The 25346-nt window shown below is 45.3% G+C and overlaps 1 protein-coding gene across 3 annotated transcripts in view; it reads left to right on the forward strand.

Moving 5' to 3' along the window:
• AREL1 (apoptosis resistant E3 ubiquitin protein ligase 1) overlaps positions 1–23978 on the forward strand; it is a 45992-nt gene extending 22014 nt beyond the window's left edge. The window contains exons 3-20 of one of the 3 annotated variants that reach the window (XM_059373743.1): positions 2506–2566; positions 3675–3901; positions 4837–5074; positions 9156–9325; positions 9566–9746; positions 9951–10198; positions 12275–12352; positions 13405–13546; positions 13677–13798; positions 14762–14837; positions 15622–15731; positions 16365–16544; positions 16730–16855; positions 18165–18294; positions 18381–18439; positions 20599–20688; positions 21062–21237; positions 21343–23978. In XM_059373743.1, coding sequence (XP_059229726.1) covers positions 2551–2566; positions 3675–3901; positions 4837–5074; positions 9156–9325; positions 9566–9746; positions 9951–10198; positions 12275–12352; positions 13405–13546; positions 13677–13798; positions 14762–14837; positions 15622–15731; positions 16365–16544; positions 16730–16855; positions 18165–18294; positions 18381–18439; positions 20599–20688; positions 21062–21237; positions 21343–21445 — 2472 coding nt within the window. In that variant the 5' untranslated portion in view covers positions 2506–2550 and the 3' untranslated portion in view covers positions 21446–23978. The remainder of the gene's footprint in view (positions 1–2505; positions 2567–3674; positions 3902–4836; positions 5075–9155; positions 9326–9565; positions 9747–9950; positions 10199–12274; positions 12353–13404; positions 13547–13676; positions 13799–14761; positions 14838–15621; positions 15732–16364; positions 16545–16729; positions 16856–18164; positions 18295–18380; positions 18440–20598; positions 20689–21061; positions 21238–21342) is intronic. The other 2 variants (XM_059373744.1, XM_059373745.1) reach the window with 2 other exon arrangements.
• The last annotated feature ends 1368 nt before the right edge of the window (positions 23979–25346 follow it).

Consider the following 25346-nt stretch of genomic DNA (forward strand, 5'->3'; position numbering starts at 1 on the left):
GTGGTGACAGTTTGGCTGAGAAGTAAGTGAATGGGGAACAAATGGACAAAGACTCAGCAAGGTCAAGCTCGTTACTCCACCTTCAGGAGGATTAGGACTGTCCCCCCGGCACCTGGCACGTTAGGTAGGTCCCCAGTATTTGTCGGGCAAATTATTTTAGGATGAATTTGAACTCTCCATCATAAAAATTTTTAGTCATAAAATTAGAATAGTATGAAGAACTCCCATGTAGGCAGAAACTTAAAATGCAGTAAGGGAAGCCATGCCTTTTGTAATTCTGATCCATTTCCCATTGAAGAAAGTGTGGGCCAGTAGAGAGGTTCCCAGAGTCTCCTACTGGCTCCGACACAAAGGGGTAGTGGTGCTGCTACCTTTACTGATAATAAGTGTCATAATAACTCACACTGACAGTTCATTGAGTGCCAGGCACTATTCTAGGCTGTTGACATGTGTTAACTCATTTCATCCTCACAGACACCCCTGCGAGGTACCTGCACATGGGCCCCATTTGACAGACAAGTAAACTGGCTGTCCCCAGAGAGATGAAATAACCTATCCATGGTCACACTGAGCGGCAGAGAATGGGTTTGAACCCAGGGAGTCCATGCCCTCATGCTCTGTATTGTCCTCTTTGCTATAACTGATTTTAGAGTCCCGGTGGTTGTGGGGCATTAGATTAAAGGAGACGGCGCCACAGAAACGACTAAACCTCAACTCTTTTTATTATAGCAAGGAGAATTCTGAAGCTGGACAGGTCACGTACTTGCAGCGTCGGAACTGGTCTGCAGGCCTTTGACTTACAGCTTGTCCACTGCCTCTCCCAGAAAAGGTCATAGTTGTCAGAGATAGGGCATTGGAATTTTCCCGGCCCTCATGAAATGTGCCATAAATCTGGCACCGCCTCCTGTTCTTCCAGGGAGTAAGAGACTTGTGACCCCAAGACCTGTAACATCAGCCACATGCACCTTATTTTCTGCCGAGTGTTAGAACTTTGCTAAGGACCAGATTGCCATGTCCAGAATGGGATTGGATAATGTTCAACTGAGGGAGTACTTCAGGCAGTTAAACTGCCAGCGTGGGTTCTACCAAGTCATCTAGGAAGTCATCTGCATCCTGGAAAGTGCAGACAGATGCTTTTTTAGAAATGAGAGCAGCTTTCAGCATAAGGTCCCAGCAGGCGAGATACTTTTTTGGGAAGGAGACTCAGTATTTGTGATCCCAAATTTGGGGTCTCTATATTGTCCCTTTATAATAGATCTGGGAGCGGCTTATATTGAGTGTGCTAATGTTTCCTCTGTGAATTTCTTTTCTAGAAGGACTTAGATGCCAGTCTAAATAGGGATGTCTATGAAACGTGTCATGGCCATTGTCAAATTAACCAACTGTCTGGATTCCATTAGGTATATTGTTGCTATCAGAGGAATTAAAGGCCATTTTCTGTCTCCCTCTTAAATTTTTCCAGTACAGTTAGATATAAAAGTATATCTTATTTAAGAAAACAAAACAAAACCCCAAAACTTGTTTTGGTCCCTCCCAGCCCTGAGCCTAGAAATTTTCAGCTGTCTTGTCTCTAAGTAATATTCTAGTGCTGATAAAAGGTGCTGGGTTGAGCTAATGTTGATAACCTTTATATACATTGACTTGAAAAACATGAATTCACTGCACTGTAGAATGGAGGGCTTTTATGGCCAACGCTAAGGTCAGAACTCAGTGATAAAATACCATTGTCATTGTACGTTGCATTTTTCCTCGGTAATACCTTGGTGGTTCAAACAAGTAATGATGATTGAAGTCTTATTCTGGACACAAGGTTAATAACAGTGAAAATTTCCCCTCAAACTCTGGCCCCTGTTTGAGTTGTTCTGACCTTGCCAGGTATCGCTTAGGAAAAATACAGTCTCATCCTTTTATTTCTGTCCTTGGCCTTTCTGCTGCTTCCACAGGATCTGTTAATCTGAGTGGTAACAGCAGAAATGCCTTCTCTTACATTCCCAATGCTTATAATTGGGATGACCTGTGGTTCACTTTAATTATGTAATGCCAACATGATGATGATAATACTTGCTTTTAAAAAATCTACATTTGTTATAACTATTTCCACTCAGATGAATTACTTCCAGAAGGCAAATAGAAGGGGAAAGTGATTCCATTACCCTCTTTGCTTGTGTTAATTAGCACTACTTTGCATGGAGGAGGGAAACTGTCTTGGGGCCCTGGATTTAAGAAGATGAAAGTCATGTTATTGCATTTTGTAATTAGCACTAAAGCAAGTGGCTGTTTGTGGTATTCCTAGGGTGGTCATAGATTGGAAGTCTTTAGAAGGAGGGATGCAGTCACTGTTTTGCTGCAATTAGTCATAGGGCACCTGTCAGGCTAGAGAGAGGGAGAGGACTGGGAGAGTAAGGCTCGAGCGAGTCAACTCAAGCCATATGTTCTTTGTCTCTCGCTGAGAGATGGCTGTAAGGAGGAGCTGGAGAAAAAAACTAAACAGGTTTTCTTTTGCAGCTGCAGCTGTGATCCTCGGCTGTCTGTCGGCATTGAAGGGACCTGATGTTTTACGTTATTGGTATGTTATGGAAAGAGCTCTCTCTTATCTTTTTGTTAGGGTTGCTACATCCGTTTTGCCTCCCTGTCTATCCCCTTTCCTCTTGAAAATAGAAATAATTCTCCTCGTGCCAGAATGTACCTTCCTAGAGCTGGCAGTGGAATTCATTCATTTGGGAAATATTTATTGAGTAATTCTGGCCCGTGCCAGATGCTGTTTCCGGTCGAGTCAAAGTCGAATAAGGCAAAAATCTGCCTTCAAGAAGTTCGTAATGTGAATGGGGAGATGGTCAAGGGGGAGAAGAGCTATAATAAGTAAATGTGCAGGAGTTTGAGGGAGCCCAGAAGAGGGAACCCCTAATGCAGATGAGGATCGGGGAGGGGTTTTGTCAAGTGGACTAGAGAGGGGGAGACTTTGAAATGGAGGGAATAGAATTCACACCCTTTCTAGGACTCTTGTGAGGGCCTAGCCCATGCACGAAGGTGGGGGGTGGGCATTGTATGTATCCCACAGTATAGAGCCAGGGTTGGCAGACTTCTTCCGTAAAAGGCCAAGGAGTAAGTATTTTGGCTTCCCAGGCCAGACAGACTCTATCTCAACTACTGAATTCTGTCAGTTTAAGGCAAAAGCAGCCTAGACAAAATGTAAGTCAGTAGATGGACCAGTGTTCTAATAGAACTTTATTTACAAAAATAGGCAGTGGATGGGATTTGGCCCATAATTTCCAACCCCTGGTATAGAAGTTCCTCTCTTTGGGGCACCAGGGTGCCTCCGTCACTTAAGCATCTGACTCTTGGTTTCGACTCAGGGTCAGAGGATCAAGCCCTGGGTTGGGCTCTGCGCTCAGTACGGGGTCTGCTTGAGATTCTCTCTCCCTTTCCCTCGCCCCTCCCCCTGCTTGCACACACTCTCTAAATAGATAGATAGACAGATCGATAGATGATAGAGAGATATCCTAGAAGTTCTTGTCTTCACCCTCAGAGGTAGTGACCCAGTACAGTGTTTCTTTGGAAGTCTTGTTCTCTCAGCCTGACTTCTTCTAATTTTTGAGAGGTGACTGGCCTTTTCTACAGTGAGGAGCTATAATGTGTAACTGACAGGTGGTATGTGTGTTCTCTCTTTCACACAGGTGGAATCACAGTGTCTGTGGTTGCATTCTTCTTCACAATTAAGTTCCTCTTTGAGCTTGCCGCACGCGTAGTCAGCTTCCTCCAGAATGAGGACCGTGAGCGCAGAGGGGACCGGACTATTTATGACTACGTGCGGGGAAATTACCTGGATCCCCGGTCTTGCAAAGTCTCCTGGGATTGGAAGGACCCCTATGAGGTGGGCCACAGCATGGCCTTCCGAGTGCATGTAAGGGAATGTTTCTGTCTCCATACCCATCGGGTTTTCTGAATCACTTGCTTTCCAGAGCCCCATTCAGTCTGTTGGTAGTGCTGGCCTGGAATGTTAACATGTTTCCTTGTTTTTCAGCCATTCCCAGGGACTTAGTAGTTGTTTCTATCTGGAAGGGTCATGAATTTCTCAATCATTTTGGTTTAGTAGGTACCAACTTTGAAGATGTATAAAGTTTAATGTTACTTTTTCAAAAGAAGAAAAATGTCACCAGAAAGAATAGGTGTTACAGATTGGGGGTTGGCAGACTATGGCCTGAGGGGCCAAATCAGGCCCACCTCTTGTGTCTGTAAATATGGTTTTATTAGAACATAGCCACACCCATCTCTCTTCCTGTATTGCCTGTGGCTGCTTTTATACTTGAGTAGTTAACCACAGCTGAGTTGAGTGGCTGTGTGTGACCCACAAAGCCAAAATATCTACCCTCTGGCCCTTTATAGAAAAGTTTGCCTGCCTGCTCCACCCCCCCACCAGCCCTGCCTGGTGCTTTAGTCACTCAGTGCCCGTGGTACCCACTGACTTACCTTCACTTCTGGGTGGTCCACAGTGATTAATATAATATAGTATAATATAATATAATATAATATAATATAATATAATATAAGGGGCCGGGTGTAAGAGGGGGCAGCATTTGTGGTTCAGAAATGTCAAGCTAAAATGGATTCAGCAGTGTATTTTATCCCTGTCTCCTGAACAAGTTAAGAATTTGTTCCTGATTTAATGTTTTCTCTGAGGTGTGCTGTTTCTCTCTGCGTCTGTGAGCAGGACTGTAGGAACAGTGGGTGCTGGGATTTGCCAGCTGCCTCCTCCCTGCCCACACTCTCTCAAATCAGGTGGGGAACAGTTGTCTCCACCTGCTCACTAATCGGCGCCCCCTCGTCTCCCCACCACAGTTATTCTACAAGAACGGACAGCCTTTCCCGGCACATCGGCCTGTGGGACTGAGAGTTCACATCTCTCATGTCGAGCTGGCCGTGGAAATTCCAGTCACCCAGGAAGTCCTGCAGGAGCCCAGTTCCAACGTGGTCAAGGTGGCCTTCACTGTGCGCAGGGCGGGGCGTTACGAGATCTCGGTGAAGCTTGGTGGATTAAACGTGGCCTACAGTCCCTACTATAAAATTTTTCAGCCTGGTATGTTCTCTCTTTCCTCCCTTTCTCCATCCCTTCCTTCCTGTATTTTTCTTTCTCGCTTTTTAAAAATACACCTTTATTAAGATTTAGTTCACAGGCCATATCACCCTTCCAATTGAAATATACAGTTAAATGGTTTTTAAAGTTCTGAGTTGGGCGCCTGGGTGGCTCAGTGGATTAAAGCCTCTGCCTTCGTCTCAGGTCATGATCCCAGGGTGCTGGGGTCGAGCCCCGCATCGGGCTCTCTGCTCGGCAAGGAACCTGCTTCCTCCTCTCTCTCTGCCTGCCTCTCTGCCTACTTGTGATCTCTGTCTGTCAAATAAATAAATAAAATCTTTAAAAATAATAATAAAATAAAATTCTGAGTTGTGCCACTGGCACTTGGGTCACTTTTAGAGCATTTTCATCAGCCCCAAAAGAAATCTGGTACCCGTTAACAGTCACTCCCCGTTTCCCCCAAACTTCGCCATCTCTAAGCGACCATTTATCCATTCTAGATGTGCCTACTCCAGACATTTTGTATAAGTGTAGTCATAAAATATATGACCTTCTGTGACTGCCACTTTGACTTAGCATAATGCTTTGAAGGTTTATTCAGTGCTATAGCATGAATCAGCATTTCCTTCCTTTTTATTGCTAAAAGACATTTTGTTGTGTGGATAGACCACCTTTTATTTATCCATTCACCAGCTGACGGACGTTTGGGTTGTTTTCACTTCTGGCTGCTGTGACTACTTCTGCTGTGAGCATTTGTGCCCAAGTTCTCGTGTGGACATATGGTTTTCTTTCTCTAGGAGTAGAATTGCTGGATCATCAGCCTAGTAAATTCTTAAGGGGTAAGGGTGCCAGAATAGACAAAAGGTAAATTCTTCTGATTTTTGAAATCCTTTCAAGTAAAAAGCCCTTGACCGGAACTCTGCCCTTACTGCCCATATGTGTTTTCCTTCTCATGGCAGAGTGCCTGAGCTGCTGATATATAAGAATTGAGACCTCTATCTTTTTTCCCCCACTCGTATCCTTTATGCCAGATCATAGATGCTCACCAACTTTGAAGCCTAAAGGTGCAATCTCTGACTTCTGACCCCGTCATAGATCATAGATGCTCACTGACTTTGAAGCCTAAAGGTGCAGTCTCTGACTTCTGACCCCGTAGCTGATGTGGTCAGGGTGTTGACCATCCTGTGTGCTCTGTGTGCCCTACCTTGGCTTCATTTAGGGGGTGTCATTAAGTACTGGCCAGCTTGGTATCCACAGAAACGAGAGGCCTTTGGGAGCATTTTGGAGTGAAATGACAAGAAGAGGAACCTTAAGAAGATTTGTGGGTCTTTGCTTGACTGGTCCTTAGTTTTCTTTCTCTTATAACAGTGGAAGGCTGTGGACAAGGTGGCTCCCAAGCCACGCCCCTCCATGCAGCCCCTCCTTTCCCTCAGTGACTCGCTCACAGACTTCTTTCCGCAGGAATTAGCCTCACCCCACCTCCTTGCCACCAGTGGAGAACAGTTCATATCCTCACAGTATGTCTCAGGCTTTTATTTTTAAATTAAATTTAAATTCTTCACTTTGAGATAATTGTAGATTCTCCAGCAGTTTAAAAAAATAACACAGAGGGAGCTGGTATACCCTTGACCCAGTTTCCCCCAGTGGTTGTGAGATCTTGCAAAACTAAAGTACAGTGTCACAGGCAGGCTATTGACATTGAGGCAATCACGGTAGGAAGCATTTCCATCACCACAAGGATCCTTATGCTGCCCCTTTATACACATTTTCCCTCCCCCACCTACCTACTTCTTAACCCGTGGCAGCCCACGATTCTCTTCTCCCTTTCTATAATTTTGTCATTTTAAAAATGTTACATAAATGGAATTATATTGGGTGCCTGGGTGGGTCAGTTTTTTAGGTGTCTGCCTTTGGCTTGGTTTGTGATCCCAGGGTCCCGAGACCTGTGTCGGGCTCCCTGCTCAGCAGGGAGCCTGCTTCTCCCTCTTTTTCTGCAGCCCCCCACCCTGCTTGTGTGTTCTCGCTCTCTCTCAAATAAATAAAATCTTTAATAAATGGAATTATATTTCACTTGGCCTAATTCCCTGGAGATTCAGCCAAGTTGTTGAGTGTACCAGTAGTTGGTTCCTTTTTATTTTTGAGTAGTATTCCATAATGTGAATGTACCCTGGCTTGTTTAACCATCACAGTTGAAGGACATCTGGGTTGTTTTCAGATTGGAGCTGTTGTGAATAAATCTATGAGAATTCATGCACAGGTTTCTGTGTGAATATATGTTGTCAGTCATTTCTTTGGTGTAAATGCCCAGCAGCATAATGGCTGGGTCATATGGTAGTTAAACACTTAGTATTTTTTTTTAAGGGTTTTCTTTATTTATTTGTCAGAGAGGGAGCACAAGCAGGGGCAGCTTCAGGCAGAGGAAGAAGCAGGCTCCCTGCTGAGCAAGGAGCCAGGTGTGGACCCAGGACCCTGGTTTCAAGATCTGAGCCAGAGGCAGATGCTTAACTGACAGAGTCACCCAGCGCCCCTGTTCTTTCAATCTTTAGCTTTTCTTTTTATCCCTTTCACAAAGCAAAAGTTAATTCTTTTTTTTAATTTTTTTTTTTTTTTTTTTTTTTTATTTGACAGAGATCACAGGTAGGCAGAGAGGCAGGCAGAGAGAGAGGAAGGAAAGCAGGCTCCTTGCTGAGCAGAGAGCCCGATGCGAGGTTCGATCCTGGGATCATGACCTGAGCCGAAAGCAGAGGCTTTAACCCACTGAGCCACCCAGGCACCCCGCAAAAGTTAATTCTGATGAAGACAGTTTATTAATTTTTTCTTCTAAGGATCATGCTTAGGTATCTGAGAACTCTTTGACTAGTTCTAAATCTCAAAGATTTCCTCCTGTTGGTTTTTTTTTTTTTTCCTTGAAGTTTTACGTTTCCTATTTAAGGCTTTGATCCATTTTTAGTTCATTTTTGTATAGTGTCAAGGTTTTTTTCTTCTTTTTTTTCTTACAGATGTCTAGTTATTCCAGCACCATTTGTTGAAAAGATCATCTTTCCCCTATTACATTGTCCTTTTTTTGTGCTTTTGTTAAAGATTGGTTAGGCAGGGGCCCCTGGGTGGTTCAGTCATTAAGCATCTACCTTCAGCTCAGGTCATGATCCCAGGGTCCTGGGATTAAGCCCCGCATCGGGCTCCCTGCTCAGCGGGAAGTGTGCTTCAACCTTTCCCACTCCCCCTGCCTGTGTTCCCTCTCTCTCTATCTCTCTCTGTGTGTCAAATAAATAAAATCTTAAAAAAAAAAAAAAAAAAAAAAAAGATTGGTTAGGCATATTTGCAGGGGTCTATTTCTGGGTCCTCTGTTCTATTCCATTGATCTCTGGGTCCCTCCATCAATACTACAGAATCTGGATTACTATGGCTATACAGTAAATCCTGAAATTGGGTAAACTTTTTCAGGATTGTTTTTGGCTACTGCAGAATCTTTCTCTTTCCATACAAAAGAGAACACTATTTTCTATATCTACCAACACTCTCCCTGAGATTTCCACAAGAATGGTGTTAAACCTGCATATTATTTGGGGAGGATTGACATCATTACAATGCTGAATCTTCCAGTTCAAAAACATGGTAACCTCTGACTTTATTCAGACCTCTTCATTTCTTTCATTCACATTTTGTAGTTTTCAACATAGGAGTCTTGTACTTTTGTCCTTGGATTTGCACCCAAGTATTTCAGGGGTTTTTGTTTGTTTGTTTGTTTCTTTGTTTTGTGGTTTTTTTTTTAAGCACTTATTTCTGAGGCCTGCCTCACTTGTAGGTTCCCAGTGGGACTGTGGGCACTATGGAACTCTCAGTTTTATTTCCTCTGAGTCCTTTTCTCATTTTGTGTAGCACCGCAGTGGTTGGAAATTTGTGAAAATGAGTCCCCCAGTTCATTTGAGTGTGTTTCTTTTTCTGTCTTTTTCTTGACCTCTTAATGGTGGTGTTTATCCCTAGGAATTAGGTGGGGCCCAGCTCTCTGGGACTCACTGATTGAAAAGATCTTTGTGGTCAGAAAAGTCCCCCTCTAAGGATTAGATTCCGTTGTCTGTTCCAGGAATGGTGGTTCCTTCCAAGACCAAAATAGTGTGCCATTTTTCTACTCTGGTGTTGACCTGCGGACAGCCACACACCCTTCAAATAGTGCCCCGAGATGAGTACGACAACCCTACCAACAATTCCGCATCCTTGAGGGACGAGCACAATTACAGTGTGTCCATTCATGAGGTAAGCAGCTTCCCTTCCTCCTCTTTCTCCTTCCCTGCCATTCTCACTCTTTCTCATTCACTTGCTCTCGTCTCCGCCCTGACTTCTGTGCTCTCCTTCCGTCATCTGACAATGCCCATCTCATGATAATTAAGAGACCTTAGATCGGCTCGCAGACAGGAAAGTTCTTTGTCAAGAGTAAATTGCCGTGCAGTAGGGAAAATTCTCAATGTTCAGTGATGCTCTGTTTCCCTCCTCCAGCTCGGTCCTCAAGAAGAAGAGAGCACTGGTGTCTCCTTTGAGAAGTCAGTGACCTCCAACAGGCAGACCTGCCAGGTGTTCTTGCGACTTACCCTGCATTCTCGCGGCTGCTTCCATGCCTGCATTTCATACCAAAATCAGCCAATCAACAATGGTGAATTTGACATTATTGTCCTGAGTGGTGAGTTGAAAGAAAAGCTGTGATTTAGCCCCGTTCCCAGACCACTTGTTCTTTGTGCGTCTGCATTCTCCTGCCCAGCCTCACACACATTTGCTATTTGAGCCGAACTTGGCTCAGAGTCCTATGGACTAAAGGTCTAGTGATAGGTCATTTCTTTTCTCCCCCGTGTCCTACTTTAAAACCTTATTCCTTGTTATACTTCAGAGAATGAGAAGAATATTGTTGAACGCAATGTGTCCACCTCCGGAGTGAGCATTTACTTTGAGGCTTATCTTTATAATGCTACCAACTGTACCGGCACACCCTGGCACCTTCCGCCCATGCACACGAGCTCCTCCCAGCGCCGGCCTTCCACAGCCGTGGAGGAGGAGGAGGAGGACTCACCCTCTGAGTGCCAGACCCCCGAGAAGGTGAAGAAACCGAAGAAGGTGTACTGCTATGTGTCACCAAAGGTTGGCCCTCCCGTTCTTTTTTTTTTTTAGAGTTTATTTATTTGAGAGAGAGCATGAGAGAGAAGGCACAAGAGGGAGGCAGAAGGAGAAGGAGAGGCAGGCTCCCCACTGAACAGGGAGCCTGACGCAGGGCTGGATCCCAGGACCCTGGGATCATGACCCCAGCCGAAGGCAGATACCTAACTGACTGAGCCACCCAGGCAGCCCTGGACCTCCTGTTCTTGTCTCAAAACCCTCCTCCCTGAACCTGCATGTAACTGGCCATTGATTAAAAAAAAAAAACAAAAAAAACCACGAAGCGTTAGTGTGAGAATTAGGGTGAGATCCTTGACTTGTAGGGTTTCTGGGACACTAAGAGAGGCTACTTAAGGTTGAGCAGAAGATTGTGCCCCCCCCCTTTTTTTTTTAAGATTTTATTTATTTATTTTAGAGAGGGAGCGAGAGACGTGAGAGGCAGAAGGAGAAGCAGCTCCCCACTGAGCAGAGAGCCCGATGTGGGGCTTGATCCCAGGACGCTGGGATCATGACCTGAGCTGACTGAGCCCCCCCCCAGCACCCCTGTGCCCCCTCTTTTGTTGCACCTGTTTGGCTTGGACTAGGTAGAAACTCTGTCCAGAGATTCTGTGTACCTTGGTGCTTTAGAGCACCAGGCGCATTCTTCCCTTTGCTTGCTCCTGGGAAGATTTTTCAAGGCATGGCTCTTAGAATTTTAAAGAAAGCAGCTTTTGACCATTAAAAATTTTTCACTGGTAAAAAAAGTTACTGTTGGCCCCTTATGCTGTTTTGAAACAGCTTGATCTTTCATTCTGTGCTTTGTGAAACCACAGTAAATGCATGTTACTATCAGGCAACAAGATCAGAATAGAGAAATTTTGGCAGAGGCACGGAGGTGAGCTTCCCAAGGCCCCTGAGCTAAGAGGCACTTTGTGTTAGGAATTTTCTTTTTAACATTTGTATTTTGCTTAGTCATTCAGATCTCAGAAAAAAGAGCTCTTGAAACATCCTGTGACAGCTCTTTCCTCTCATAACCAAAACAAGAGTTCTGATTTTGTTCTACTTCAAGTTTTTCTATGTGTCCTTTATCATTTAAAAATCTAGCCCTACTCTGGACTAGGGGAATGGGAATGAGGGCCAGGGTGAGGTACAGATGAAGCGAGATTGACCATTGACCGTGAAGCGACAGCTGTTAAGGCTGATGATGGGTTCGTTGTACCATTTTCTCTCCTTCAGTATGTGTTGGAAATTTTCTTCATGAAGAGTTGGGTTTTTTTTAAATCAAGAAAAAGTCTGATCTGTACATTTAGAGAACAGTTTTTTTTTTAGATTAAAGTTAAAGCTCTCTTTTTCTTTTTTTATAACAGTATAAAGAGACCCTTTATGAAGTTTTTTGTTTTAAAATCACACCACCACCTTCACACGCTCCCCTGTTCCCCACCTGCTCCCCATCCCCGGCAGATCCTTGGTTCCATTCTAGTAGGGTGAAGCAGTGGGTATAGGCCACTGGTATCCCCCGTCCATTGAGGAGATCTGAGTAGCACCCAGCTGAACACAGGGAGATTTTGATCATTTCTAGGTGAAAATGATCAAAGGGAAACCCTGATCTCAGACATTTGGACATGGTAGTAAAACTTGAGTATTGAGATTAAGAAGTGTATCTGTATGAAATTGCCTTGTCAGAGTAACATATTTGATTTGCCTATTTTTTTTGAAGATTTTATTTATTTATTTGACAGAGATCACAAGTAGGCAGAGAGGCAGGCAGAGAGAGAGGGAGAAGCAGGCTCCCCACTGAGCAGAGAGCCCGATGTGGGGCTCGATCTGGGGACCCTGGGATCATGACCTGAGCTGAGGGCAGAGGCTTAACCCACTGAGCTACCCAGGCGCCCCTGATTTGCCTATTTTAAGATAGAATTGATGTTACTGATTTGGTGTTAGTACTAAAAAATTATCCTCTTCGTCCGTAGAGGGAAAAGATTATGAGGAATGGAGGTAGGGACTCTGATTTTTTAATTACAATACCCAAATAGACCATTTCTAGTTCTCTTTCACTTCCTTTTCTGTATTTTTGTCCTCCAGCAATTTTCAGTGAAGGAGTTCTACCTGAAAATCATTCCCTGGCGCCTTTATACCTTCCGAGTGTGCCCAGGAACAAAAGTAAGTTGAACCTTACATCTGCTTCATGCTGCGTAGACTTCAACCTTGGAATGTTTCTGCCTTTTCTTTTTTCCTAGAAGGGCTTTTGGTGTTTCTTGAAGTTCTTATCATGCACACAGGATTCATTGCTAAATAAAGAAAGGGTTGTTTTCTCCTCACAACCTGGCATGAAGAATATAGAAGTTCTAGAAGGGCACATGCCTACAGAAATAGGAATTAGTAGCAAGTCAGAATTCTTCAACAGTTATCTTTTGCCACTGAGACTAAGTTAATGGAGATGGTGCTGGCAGTTCTGGCCCAGGCTTGGTTTCCCAGTGTGCTGAAGTTAACTCTTTCAGAATGAGCATTCTCATATATTAAAAAAATTTGTTTTAACTTCTCTGAGCTTTTGGAATCTGAAGGTGAGTTGCTTTTCCTCCAGCCAGTCTGTCCAACCTCATCAGGTAGTCATTTGTATCTTATATATATCTTTTTTTAAAAGATTTTATTTATTTGAAAGAGAGAGCATGGGAGAGAGAAAGAGAAAGAAAGAGAGTACGAGCAAGGGGAGGGGCAGAAGGAGAAGCAGGCTCCCCACTGAGGAGGGAACCCAACATGGGGCTCGATCCCAGGATCCTGGGATCATGACCTGAGCCAAGACAGACATTTAACTGACTGAGCCACTCAGGTGCCCCTTTATCTTACATATCTTTACTACCTTCATCCTCCTTCGGTTTTACGTTAGGAGAGCTGTCCTGTTGCCTATGATCCTCACTAACTCCACTAACTGGAGTTAGTGACTCTACTAGTAGTAACTGTAGTAACGAGTAACTAACTAGTAGTAACTAGTAGTAACCAGTAACTCTGTAACCGAAATAATTTTAAGTATTTCGGATCATAGAGTACTTGACATGAAAAACAAGGTGATATACTCCTAGGAAATACTGGCTTAGAGGAGACATACTTAATTTGTTTATGGGTTGGTACCAAAGGTTAGGGATATGGAAAGTTTTTGCTGGATTTGAGGGTTTTATAGGTTAATGCCTTCTTTTTTTCTTTTTTTCCTTCATTAGTTTTCGTACCTTGGCCCCGACCCTGTTCATAAGCTGCTCACACTGGTGGTAGATGATGGCATTCAACCACCTGTGGAGCTCAGCTGTAAGGAGAGGAACATTCTAGCAGCCACTTTCATCCGCTCCCTCCATAAGAATATAGGTAAGATTGGACAGGGGTTCTGACAGGAAAGGCAGGAGCCCCAGCCACCTGGGTGTCTGAAGATGTGGGGCGGACTGCACAGATGTCTTGTAATGAGGCTGTCATCATGATGGATCTTTTCGCTCCTCAGGAGGCTCTGAGACCTTTCAGGACAAGGTGAACTTCTTCCAGCGAGAGCTTCGGCAGGTACATATGAAAAGACCACATTCCAAAGTCACCCTGAAGGTCAGCAGACACACCTTGCTGGAATCGGTGGGTAAAGTTTCATTTCCACTGTCAGTGGTCAGGGTTTTGCAACTAGAAATCTCTCCGGTGTTGGGTTATATCCCCCAGGTCATCTTTTATGAACCCCAAATTTCTCTTTAAACGTATCTATTAAAGACTGCTCTTCTCTGTGTCTGATTATACTAAGTTTGGGGTGGGTTTGTTCAAGACATATTACCGAGGAGAGAGACTAGTTGACACATTGGCTTTACAGTCTGTACTAAACTAGTTCCTGCACCGTCTCTTGGAACCTCTCTGTGGGGAAGGGAGAAGCAGTTGTCACAGAGGAGCATTCTTGTTCTTGCATCCCTGGAAGAGAAGAGCTCTTGCTGGGTTAATAGGAAATGATTTCTGTTGTCACCCTGGTCTGATGGAAAAGGAACACCTGATGTCTGTCTGTCTCCACTGCACAGACACTGGCTTGGTTCTTGCATTCCTCAAGAATGAGAAGGCTTGGTCCCTGTCCAGAAAGTGTTTGTGATGTTTGGCTCTGGTAGGTGTGACTGGAAACCCCTTTTCTCAGCCACATTCTCTGTGTGGCATGGCTCCCTGTCTGAACGCAGCCCTGTGAATAGAGAGTTCCAGTGGACGCTGCACTTGACTGAAAACCAGGGCTCCTTGGTTCTCTTGCTGACAGCTTACTTTGACTCCTTTTATTTCTTTATGTAAGAGTTTTTTCATTAATAAAATGAACATTAAAAAAAAAACCCACTTCAACAACAAAGCAATGGTGTATAGATGAATTAAATTGTTTTTTGAAATCTTAAATTTCTTCTGGAGATATGTGTATTTAAAATATGAATTGATATGATTAAAGTTTATGAATACTGCGTCTCCTCCAAGTACTAATGGTTTAAAGGGACAGTGGCAATGTTCTGGTGTTTTTGTCTTTCACATCCAAGAGATGCCTGCCAGTCTTTTGACACTTCCCTTCCCTTCCCTGCTTTTCAGTCTCTGAAAGCCACTCGGAATTTCTCCATCTCAGATTGGAGCAAGAACTTTGAAGTGGTTTTTCAAGATGAAGAAGGTCAGTTTTAAAAGTTCGTGTTGATTTTCTTTAACTCTCTTCCCCACCTCTCCCCTCCTCCTCACCCATTCTCCACAAATCACAAAAATACCCTCCCCTACCCGCACCCCTGCCCCTGCCCCAGCTTATTTTTCCCAAGGAAAAAGAAGTCATGAATTGAAACAGAAAAGTTGGTGTTTTTAGGTATTTGGAGCTTGTAGAGCACAGACACATGGACTGGGACGGCAAGCTCTAAGAGTCTGTACTGGAAGGGAAAGTAACCTTTGTAGAAGAGAAATGTCCATTTTCTGGGACCTGTGTTCTCCTGTGTTTCCATACTGGGGGGGGGGCATTAACCTAGTGAGTAGAATATCTTGAATCCTGTAATCCTACAGAAAGGGGTGGGATTTTTTTTTAAAAGATTAAAAAAAGGCTCCTTAGTTTAGGTGGCTTGGACTGGGGAGACACGATGTAGTGGAACAGAAGGAAAGTGGAGAGTGTCAAGCGATGAATGAATGAACACAAGCAGTAAGAATTGGTAGGTCAGAGTCGCCTTTTTTTTTTTTTTTCTTTAAGATTGATTTATTTAGAGAGAGAGCATGCGTGTGCCAGCCGGGGGAAGGACAGAAAGGAGGGAGAGAGAGAGAGAACGTCCCAAGCAGACTCCCTGCTGAGCTCAGAGCCCAGTTCAAAGCTCGATCTCATGACCCTGAGATCATGACCTGAACTGAAATGAAGAGTTGGACGCTTAACCAACTGAGGCCACCCAAGTACCCCCATGTTTTATTTTTATTATACTTTTCAGCTCTGGACTGGGGAGGGCCTCGCCGGGAATGGTTTGAACTAATCTGCAAAGCACTGTTCGATACCACCAATCAGCTCTTCACCAGATTCAGTGACAACAACCAAGCATTAGTGAGTCCGTGACTTCCCCTGTGGGTGGGCGGAAGATGTTAGTTGTATTGTACTGGAAACTCTCAGAAGGATTTGAGGTCATGAAACTGTCCTGGGAATTTGGAAACCTGTGTCTTGTTCTAAGTGAATCCAAATTAGATCGGCTCCCTCCTCATTACCTTTTATTATTTCTTCTGTAAAATAAGAGAAAATGCGGATGGGTGAGTATTTGGCTAAAACATAGTGCGATGCCTATCTTCTTAGAATGATTAGGCCACTTTCTCAGACCATACCTCAAGCCATTGAATTCCGTACTAGATCTTTGACTAGGTAGAGGTAGCCGGAGTGGAGAAATAGACTTCGTTTGAAATAAGTTCTGGTTTAGGGGGAAGGCATCACATCATTCGCTGGCTAACTTCCATACTCAGCCAGGGACCGCAAGCTTAATGTAAGATTTTACCCCTTACTCGAAGTCCTTCTGTGCCCTCCATCTTCTAGGCACTCTAAATTACTCATGGTAGCTACCAACTAGCTAATGCCATTTAGATGATTCTTTGATTCTAACACTGAAATTCCTGCTCCCTTGTGAAAAGAGTTGGTGAACTAAGCTTGAAGAAAAATGGCCCAGAGCCTTTTAATCTCTTCCTTTGACAGGTCCACCCCAACCCTAATCGCCCTGCTCATCTACGCTTGAAGATGTATGAGTTTGCAGGGCGGCTGGTAGGCAAGTGTCTCTATGAGTCCTCTCTAGGCGGAGCCTATAAGCAACTGGTCCGAGCTCGCTTCACCCGCTCTTTTTTGGCCCAAATCATAGGACTACGTATGCATTATAAGGTAAAGTCTTAGTATGCATGTTTTGTTTTGTTTTTTTAACCAAGGCCTCTGGCTGTTAATTCTGGAATCCCTCCACTCTGAGCTCATTATTCTTAAGGTTGAAGGGGTAAGTGTTTCTAAACAGTTGCAGATTTCATTTCTGGGAAAGAGTAGTTATGTTCTGTTCTGTCTTTCTGTCTTCTCAGTATTTTGAAACAGATGACCCAGAATTCTACAAATCTAAGGTTTGCTTCATCCTCAACAATGACATGAGTGAGATGGAGCTGGTCTTTGCAGAAGAGAAATATAACAAATCAGGCCAATTGGAGAAGGTGAGAAAGAGAACCAGAGCCCGTGGGTCCCATGGTTCCCAGTCTCCTCTAGAGCAGGCTACCTACTGGAGCTTTCTACAGTGATGGAAATGTTGTCCCTCTGTGTTGCCTTTGAACACCCAAAATGTGCCTGGTTATTTACCAAGTAACTGAAGTTTTCACGTGAGGCTAGTGACAACCATATCAGGACATTGCATCCCACACGTGATGATCTTGGCCTGTATGATGGCACAAAAGACACACCATTTCTACTTTCCAGTATAAAAAGAACTGAGTGAAAATCAGGTGTCACTGCACAAGCAGCTTTGGAGGGGACGGAACTTTGTTTTTCTCAACTTCAATGGTCGTGATATAGTTAACTCCTATTTTAACACTGTGCTTATATATTTTTTGGCTTTTTTACTAGAAAATTACTGGCTGAAAACATTTCTATTTTAATTTAATTTAAACATTTTTTTTAAATTAAAAAAATTTGGGGAGGCCCAAAACATGTCTGATGCAAATTTGGTTCTGTTTCTGTTTTGGGGTTATATAGTATCAGATGATTATGATGACTGTAAAGTTACAGTATTATTACCACTGAAAGTAAAGTAGCAACGACTAAAAAATTGTGAGCACTGATACTATTGGTACTGATAATCACATGGCCTCTGGGAACACATTGGGAAGATGAAAGGAACAGTGATTCCCATCTTAGAATTTCTGAAATCTTTTTTTATAAAGATTTTATTTATTTATTTGAGAGAGAAAGAATGAGAGAGAGTGAGCATGAGAGGGGGAAGGTCAGGGGAGAAGCAGACTCCCTGCTGAGCAGGCAGCCCAGTGCAGGACTCGATCCCAGGACTCCAGAATCAAGACCCGAGCTGAAGGAGATGCTTAACCAACTGAGCCACCCAGGCGCCCAGAGTTCCTGAAATCTAAAAAGACTTCTTCACTACTTACCTGGCCTTATTTATTCTCAGATAAGTTGGTGCAGGGGTCTAAGAGACAAGGTCACAAGGGGCTTAATTCTGGATCATTAGAGCTGTTAGAATGTTGCTGACAAGGAACCATGACATCTTCTGTTGCATCACCACAATTTGACCTGGTCAGAGAAGACTCATTCCAATACCCTGGTAGCCAGTGGACTAGGCCACAGTGGTAAGATGCTGAAGCTTAGTGTCTGTATAAAACCAGATGTGTTGAGAGGGGGAATGTGCTTCAGAAACTCATGAGTGAGGCTGGGTTCACAGGACGTACCGGGCGGGTGTCATCGGATCGTCTCCCATCCACAGCTCCCCCCTCCCTCTGTCCTTTCCTTTTCTTTCAGGTTGTAGAACTCATGACAGGTGGAGCTCAAACCCCAGTCACAAATGCAAATAAAATCTTCTATTTAAATTTATTGGCCCAATATCGACTGGCCAGTCAAGTGAAAGAGGAGGTAGAACACTTCCTAAAAGGTGAGAGCCCGTCTACTCTTGGCCTTGAGGAAAAAACCCTGTATCCGTGGTATGGGTATGGCTTTAACTCGGCCACTTTGTTTCAGGCCTGAATGAGTTGGTCCCTGAAAACCTTTTGGCTATATTTGATGAAAATGAGCTTGAGGTAAGTGGTTCCAATTACAGGACCTCCCCCACCCCCAACCCATTCTTGACAAGGTATGTGAGTGTGCCCGAAGGAACCAGCTCGTTACACCTCCTGTTGTGAGATGCGGTGGGAAGTCCTTCGTGCAGGAGTTGGTTTCTCTTTTGTCACTCTTCCATGCATTGCTCCTTTCTCCAGCTTCCAGAACATTAGAATGTGAGCATTAGAAACCAAATAACTAATTATTTTTGAAGAGTAATAATTAATAGTCATTTATTCATCCAGTATTACTGATACTCATTGAAGAGTAAAGAACATTGGTATTGTGTACAGTCCATGTAAATCCTGTGACATTTAAAGTTGATTTAGGGGAATAATAGAATTTATTTTTTCGGGGTCTATTTATCAAGTATCTCTTATAAGACAGGGACGTTTGAAGCACCAGGGAGCCAGTAATGAATAGGTCAGAGTCCCTGCCCTCATAGAGCTTTGTTCCAGGGAAGGAGACAAACCAAAAGATGTGATATATTTCAAAGTTTCAGGCTACGACACTATACTGTCAATATATTCTTATCGCAGATCCTGTAACAACTACAAAATGGACCTAGGATGGTGAATACCATTCTATGATTATCAAAATAGAAGTTGTGGGCAAAAAATAAAATCAGGAAGTCATTGATCTGTTGCGCACAAATGGTACGAGGCAAGTTATTGGTTCCGACTTGCCACAGCCTTTATGAGAAGTGTGCTTTGCAGACTGGTTCCTCTAAGGAGATTCTTCCTCAAAGAAAATAAAACAGAACAGTCATTTCAGATGGTCTTATACAGTGTTTATTCTTATTAACGGAACAAGCCTCAAGAACAAGAATCAAAGTCCTGTGTGATTTTCTTCACATGTGTACCTTCAGACATGAAATTCAAGCAAAATGAATGTTCCATCTCTTACTCAGCCTCACGTTTCCACTAGACCTGTCACCTAGTGCTGGTGTTTTCCGGGCTGAGGAACAGCTACTGGTGTATTTTGGTTTATTATGAAGCATAACCTTCGTGACGATTTGTTAAAGTGAGGAAGAAGGATGGACACGGTCTCTTAGAATTGTTCCATACCCCACACCCCACTCTTACTCATTAGCTTATGGTTCTTTTTGAAGGAGCCAAAGCTCCTCAGGCTTAAATTTGGACTTTTCTTGTCTCTTGGTGAGGACATATCATTCTTTAGAGCTGTTGAACGAGCATTCGCAGTTGGCTATGTCACATTCTGGATCCAGAACCAAATTAGGACATCAGCAAGAGGTTCAGGCCTCTGATAGCATTCATTTCTCATTTTTTGGTGTACTTTTTAATTCATCTGATCAAGTAGAGGCAGGGCTGAAGGGAAGTTGGTGAAAGTTCAAGCCACAAAAGAAGGATGGATGCTGGGAAACAGGAAGGGCCATCTGACAAATTCAGAAATGGAGCTGGGGATTTTCATCAAAGGGGAGGGGCCTGCCTTTTTTTCCTGGTATTCCCAGGCCGTGTATAGAGCAGACTCAGTAAATACTTGGTTCTCTTTCTGTCTTTTGTTTCAGTTCAAAATAATCTACAGCAGTAGTTCTTTTGTTTGGGTTTTTTTTTTTTTTTTTTTTTGAAGAATTATTTATTTATTTTAGAGAAAAAGTGTGCATGGGCAAGGGGACGGGGCGGTGGGGGAGAGAGAGAGAGAAGCAGACTTCCCACTGAGCACAGAGCCTGACACGGGGTCTGATCCTAAGACCCTGGGGTCATGACCTGAGCCGAAATCAAGAATTGGACGCTTAACCGACTGAGCCACCCAGGCACCCAATCAAAGCAGTAGCTCTTAGTTAGAGGTACGCACTGGTAACAGGAAACTTTCTCAAAGTACACAAGTTTCTAACCCATTCCTAGAGATTTTGATTCAGTGGGTATGAGGTAAGGGCACGGGCATCTGCATGTTTTTTTTTTTTTTTGAAGCTGGGCGATTTTTACCACATTGGTTGGAACCATTGGCCTGTTACAATTGATTTTCCTAAAGCAGAGTACTGGCATTATGATCTCACTTTATGGTGCTTTTCCTGGTGTTTCCTTTATTCCATGTTTTGCATGTTAACATAAGTAGTTTTGACCTTATATTGGGTGTTTGTCCCCCGACTGTCCTAGTAACACCCAACTGTCCTCTCCAGCTGCTGATGTGTGGGACTGGGGACATCAGTGTGTCTGACTTCAAAGCCCATGCAGTGGTTGTTGGCGGCTCATGGCATTTCCGAGAAAAGGTAAGTGGGCTAAACTTCTTTTCCCTGGATTTGTGCCACTTTGCCAGGAAAAACTTTCAGAAGAAAATTGCCAAGGAGTCAGATAGGCAGACACATCATTTGGGGAGAAAATGGTCCACAAGGAAAAGACAGGTGGTTGTCCAAACAGAAGGGAGCCCTGGTCCCTAAGGGCTGCTCCAGCTGCCACAGGAGCGGTACATTAGAAAGGTGAAGAAACAGAACCAACCAGTCAGAGGCCGCCCTGCATTCCTGGAGTTGTCGACTCTCCCCGTGGCTATTTGTGTCCCCCACTTCCGGCTCTCCTCCTCGTCCCCCAGAGTCCAGTGCTAGGCTGCACACTGAGCGTGACCCCACCTTGTGCTCTCCCTGCCAGGTCATGAGGTGGTTCTGGACCGTGGTGTCCAGTCTGACCCAGGAGGAGTTGGCTCGGCTGCTACAGTTCACCACGGGCTCCTCTCAGCTGCCACCCGGAGGTTTTGCCGCCCTCTGTCCCTCGTTCCAGATTATTGCCGCTCCCACCCACAGCACGCTCCCGACTGCACACACGTGGTAGGTCCCACGCCGCCCAGGGCACCCTCTGGAGGGGGAGGCTCAGCCAGCCCTGGCCAGTGTTTCTGGCGCGTGAGTTCATCGCTTCTCCCCTTGCGCTTCCAGTTTCAACCAGCTGTGCCTCCCCACGTATGACTCGTATGAAGAGGTTCACAGGATGCTGCAGCTGGCCATCAGTGAGGGCTGCGAGGGCTTTGGCATGCTCTGACCACTCCCCGGCCACGTGCCCCCGGCCCCCGTGCTTCCTGGAGCACCTGGGTGCGCGTAACACCGTGAGAACCACCGACCCCAACACCTCTCCATCGGCCAGAAGCTGCTGCATGCTACCCGGTGTCTGGAGGACTTGCTCACCTCCCCCCAGCCCCGGGTCGCTCCCTCGCCACCCCCTCTGCATCCCCGCCCCCTCCACTTCGCCACGCCCCGGCCCCCAAGCCACTTCGGCAGGGGCCCATGGAGTCTATGCTGCTCTCTCCTGAGGAGAGGACCATGCTGCTGTCACTTCAGTTGGTTCTCAGAAGATCTCCGGACCGGGAGCTGCTTCAGGAGCCGCGGGAGATTAAACAAAGGGCTCAGCTTTCTTAGAAGGCTGGGGTCCACCTTCCTCAGGCTCCTGTGCCCATGGCCCATACCAGTCCCTCTGCGGCCCTCACTGCTTGCCCTGCGGGGACGTGAGTCCCTCCTGGGCACGGGGCGATCGCCTCTCTCACCAGAAGCCGGGAGGAGTGCAGATGGCAAGTGGCCCACGTGCACAGTCTTCACATTTTTGTCCCTCTGCACCATAGCAGGCTCAGGCCGTGGCACTGGACTACCTCTGAGGGGCGACTGATGGCACAAAAGGATCTTTTTCTGTGATGTCAAAACTGGAAAAGGAACTTTTTCCCTGAAGGCATTTCTGGAAATGATCATTAATCCATAAAGAACTCTCTAAGCTTTTTCTTGAGTTTGAGCCAGTGAGAAAAACAGACCCAAGAATGTGAAAGATAGCTGGGGCATAGCTTCCAGTGCTGAAAACGATTTTCCTTTAGGGCATGTCTAGGCCTATGGCCGGCTTGAAGACTACTGATGTTTGTCCCTGAGTTTGTTCTGTACACAGAGGTGTGGCTGGGCCTGGCCGCTTACCTCGAACTTCTGCAGCCTGCTAAGAGCTAGGGATTCTTTAGCTTTCTATGGAAGAAAATTTTTGTAACAAGGGTTTGGGAGCAGTAAGAATAGCATGCTAACAATCCCTGGCTCTCTTTGCTTGGTATTCTCTGGCAGCACTGAAGCAAGGAAAAAGGAACCAATGGTCAAGTGCTCGGTCACAGGTCCGTGGGGTCAGGGACTGGGAACATGCAGAGAGCAGCTGTGTCCGACGACAAACACCCAGCTTCCCACTAACTTCCTTCTGTGTCTAAGTTGCCAGCAGGAGCCCTGGTGGAGGGAGGACGATCTCGTAGATTCACTGTGACATGGTGATTGACGAGAACCCGCAGCAGGCCCTTGCGAAGTCACACCGCCCTTTTTCATGACCATTTGAATGCAGACATTTTCAAGACTCAAAATCTCATCAACTTCCCAAATATCTGTTTTTAAGAAGGCTTTGCTACAAGCTACCATTCTCAACGGGGCATTCAACTCTGAGAATACTACAAGCCATCTTTACTGCCAAAACCAGCAAGCCTGCAGAGTCCAGAGGTGAGGCGGGACCTATGGCCATGCCTCGGCCTCCTGGAAGCCTGTCTGAGCCCTCCTGTTCCCAGGGATCATGAGGAACCAGCCCTCCTGAGCTGCTCCCATCACGGCCTGACCTCACTCCTTCGCAGTTGTCATTTGTCCTTCTTGGCGTGGGTGCTGACGTCACTCATTCTTCGGGTCCAGGATCCAGCATCAGGGCCTCGACATCCCAGCCAGGGCCCTCCATGCCACACAGTCACTGCTGTCCTCAGGGACCAGGACAAGGTGCTGCTGCTTGCCCCAGTGTTTTCCCATCGGATGAATACAGGCAGGTTTTGTCATCACCCTGGAAACACGATGCTGCCCCTCGAGCCTTGAGAGGGGTTTCCATCTGGGGGCACAGGGGCTGGTTCTGCTGTTTTTGGCAGTTGCCCCTCTTCTGGATTCTGCATTCTTCCCTCCAACAGCCCTCTAGAGACCGATGCTGGAGCTCGAATTGATTTTCTTGTCGAGATCTGTCATTTTCAGCTCTAGTCGTAGCACTTTTCGGAGCATCCTCGGGGCCACTGTGGCCCAGCTGCGGCAGCTCGCAGCCCCGTGGGGGTCCCCAGCCCCAGGGGCTTCACTGAACAAAAACCCTTCGGTACTGTTGTGGTTTTCTATTCTTCCAGTGTACTCTGTCTCCTAAGTCTGTTCGAAAGCATCTTTGCTCAGTTTGGCCTTTTTTCCTTTACCTTTTCTTCTAAGCCTGCTTCCGTCCCAGCCAGTTTGCGGAAAAGGTACTTGTCAGAGAGAAGGAGGAACACCTGTTACTTCTCGAGCAATTGTGAATCTCACGTTTCTTATTTTGGCCAGTTCTTTTCTTTATGCCCCGGGGGCCCAGGTACTTGGGGGGCCAGGTAAACGCCTGGCCTTGTAGCGTCTTGGAAGGAGACCAAGCAAGCACCGAGGGAACACCAAGGAGAGCATCAGCATGTTTTCTAGAGATCACGCGCTGCTACAAATCCGTCAGGCCAGGCAAAGGGGCCAGACTGCTGCATTGACAGTGTAAATATTTTGTACAATAAATAAATCAATATTGGAAAGGACTGAGGAGCAAGTGACTTCTTTAAGTGGTGGTTTAGGGCCCAGACTGGAGGCCGGGAAGGAAAAGAAAGATTTAGAAATGTTTTTGCATTTCCCCAGGTGATGCCTTCAAAAGCCACGAGCTCAGGGTAGAATCTACCTGCAGAGCCCTGGCCCACGCCGGGCTTCTCACACTTTCATCCTTCCTCATTGCTGTCCCTGATGCCAGGCGGGGCCACAGTGCGATGCCAGGCTTATGCTCAGCTCCGGAAGAAGAAAGCAGTTTGGCAAGAGCAGAGGATGTCTGCTCTCCTGAGTCTTTTCAATCTTCATTTGTTGTTTGACGTAAGAAGCTCAGCATAGAAAATTTGGAAATTAAAAAGAGGCCAAGAGAAATCATTGACCTGCTATCCAGATGTCACCACTGCTAACTGATACATGTAGGCCTCTGGTTTGCATACGATCACATTTATTTCCATACCTCTTCCTCCCAAGCAAGCTAGGCGTGGCAGACAAAATCACTGCTCCTCAGACATTTGTGGGTGACGGGTGGTACCATTTGGTACCCAAAGAATTGGTACCAATTCTCTTCCAGCTGAAGGTAAGCTTGGCAGAGAGAGAAAACCAGACCTCTGATTTGGGGCCTGGAAGGAAGAGTAGCAGGGACCCTGGCTTTGTTGGGAAAGTAGTCAATGGTGTCAGGACACATTAGTTCCCAATCTGGAAAATTAAAAAAAAAAAAAAAATACCCTTTGGAATTGTTTTTAAAATACTGATTTTTGCCCCATATCCCAGACCTGGTGAATTGGAATCTTTGAACACCACTCTTTTAAAGAGTCCATTCATTCTACTCCCACCTCCTCAAGCTCCTTGGTGATATGAGATGCCCTTAAAAAACCAAAATTCTGTCCTTCTAACTTCATATTTTTAGATTAACAGTCTTACATCTCTTATACTTGCTGCTGTTGTGACCTTGAGTGGCTGTGAACATTCATCATTGATTTCAGCCTATCATAAAGTTATTCCTTTTTTTAAAATGTTATTTGTTTATTTATTTAGAAGAGAGAGCAGAGGCAGGAGCAGAGGGAGAGGGACGGGCAGACTCCATGATGAGCATCGAGCCCGATGCAGGGCTCAGTCCCAGGACCCTGAGATCGTGACCTGAGCCGGAATCAAAAATCGGATGATGCTTTAACAGCCTGAGCCACCCCAGCACCCTCTGTCATAAAGTTATTCTTAAGACTCAAGATGGTGGTAGGATTATTCTTGAATGGACACTGTAGATACTAGAGTCAGCCTGGCATGAGTCGTTACCTCTGACCCACGGCAGATAGAGCCATCAGACTCCACCCTGCCACACTTCTCTTGTAGGGGCACAACCAAGATTCTCT

Source organism: Mustela nigripes, chromosome 13, assembly GCF_022355385.1.
Source record: "Mustela nigripes isolate SB6536 chromosome 13, MUSNIG.SB6536, whole genome shotgun sequence".
Classification (NCBI taxonomy): domain Eukaryota; kingdom Metazoa; phylum Chordata; class Mammalia; order Carnivora; family Mustelidae; genus Mustela; species Mustela nigripes.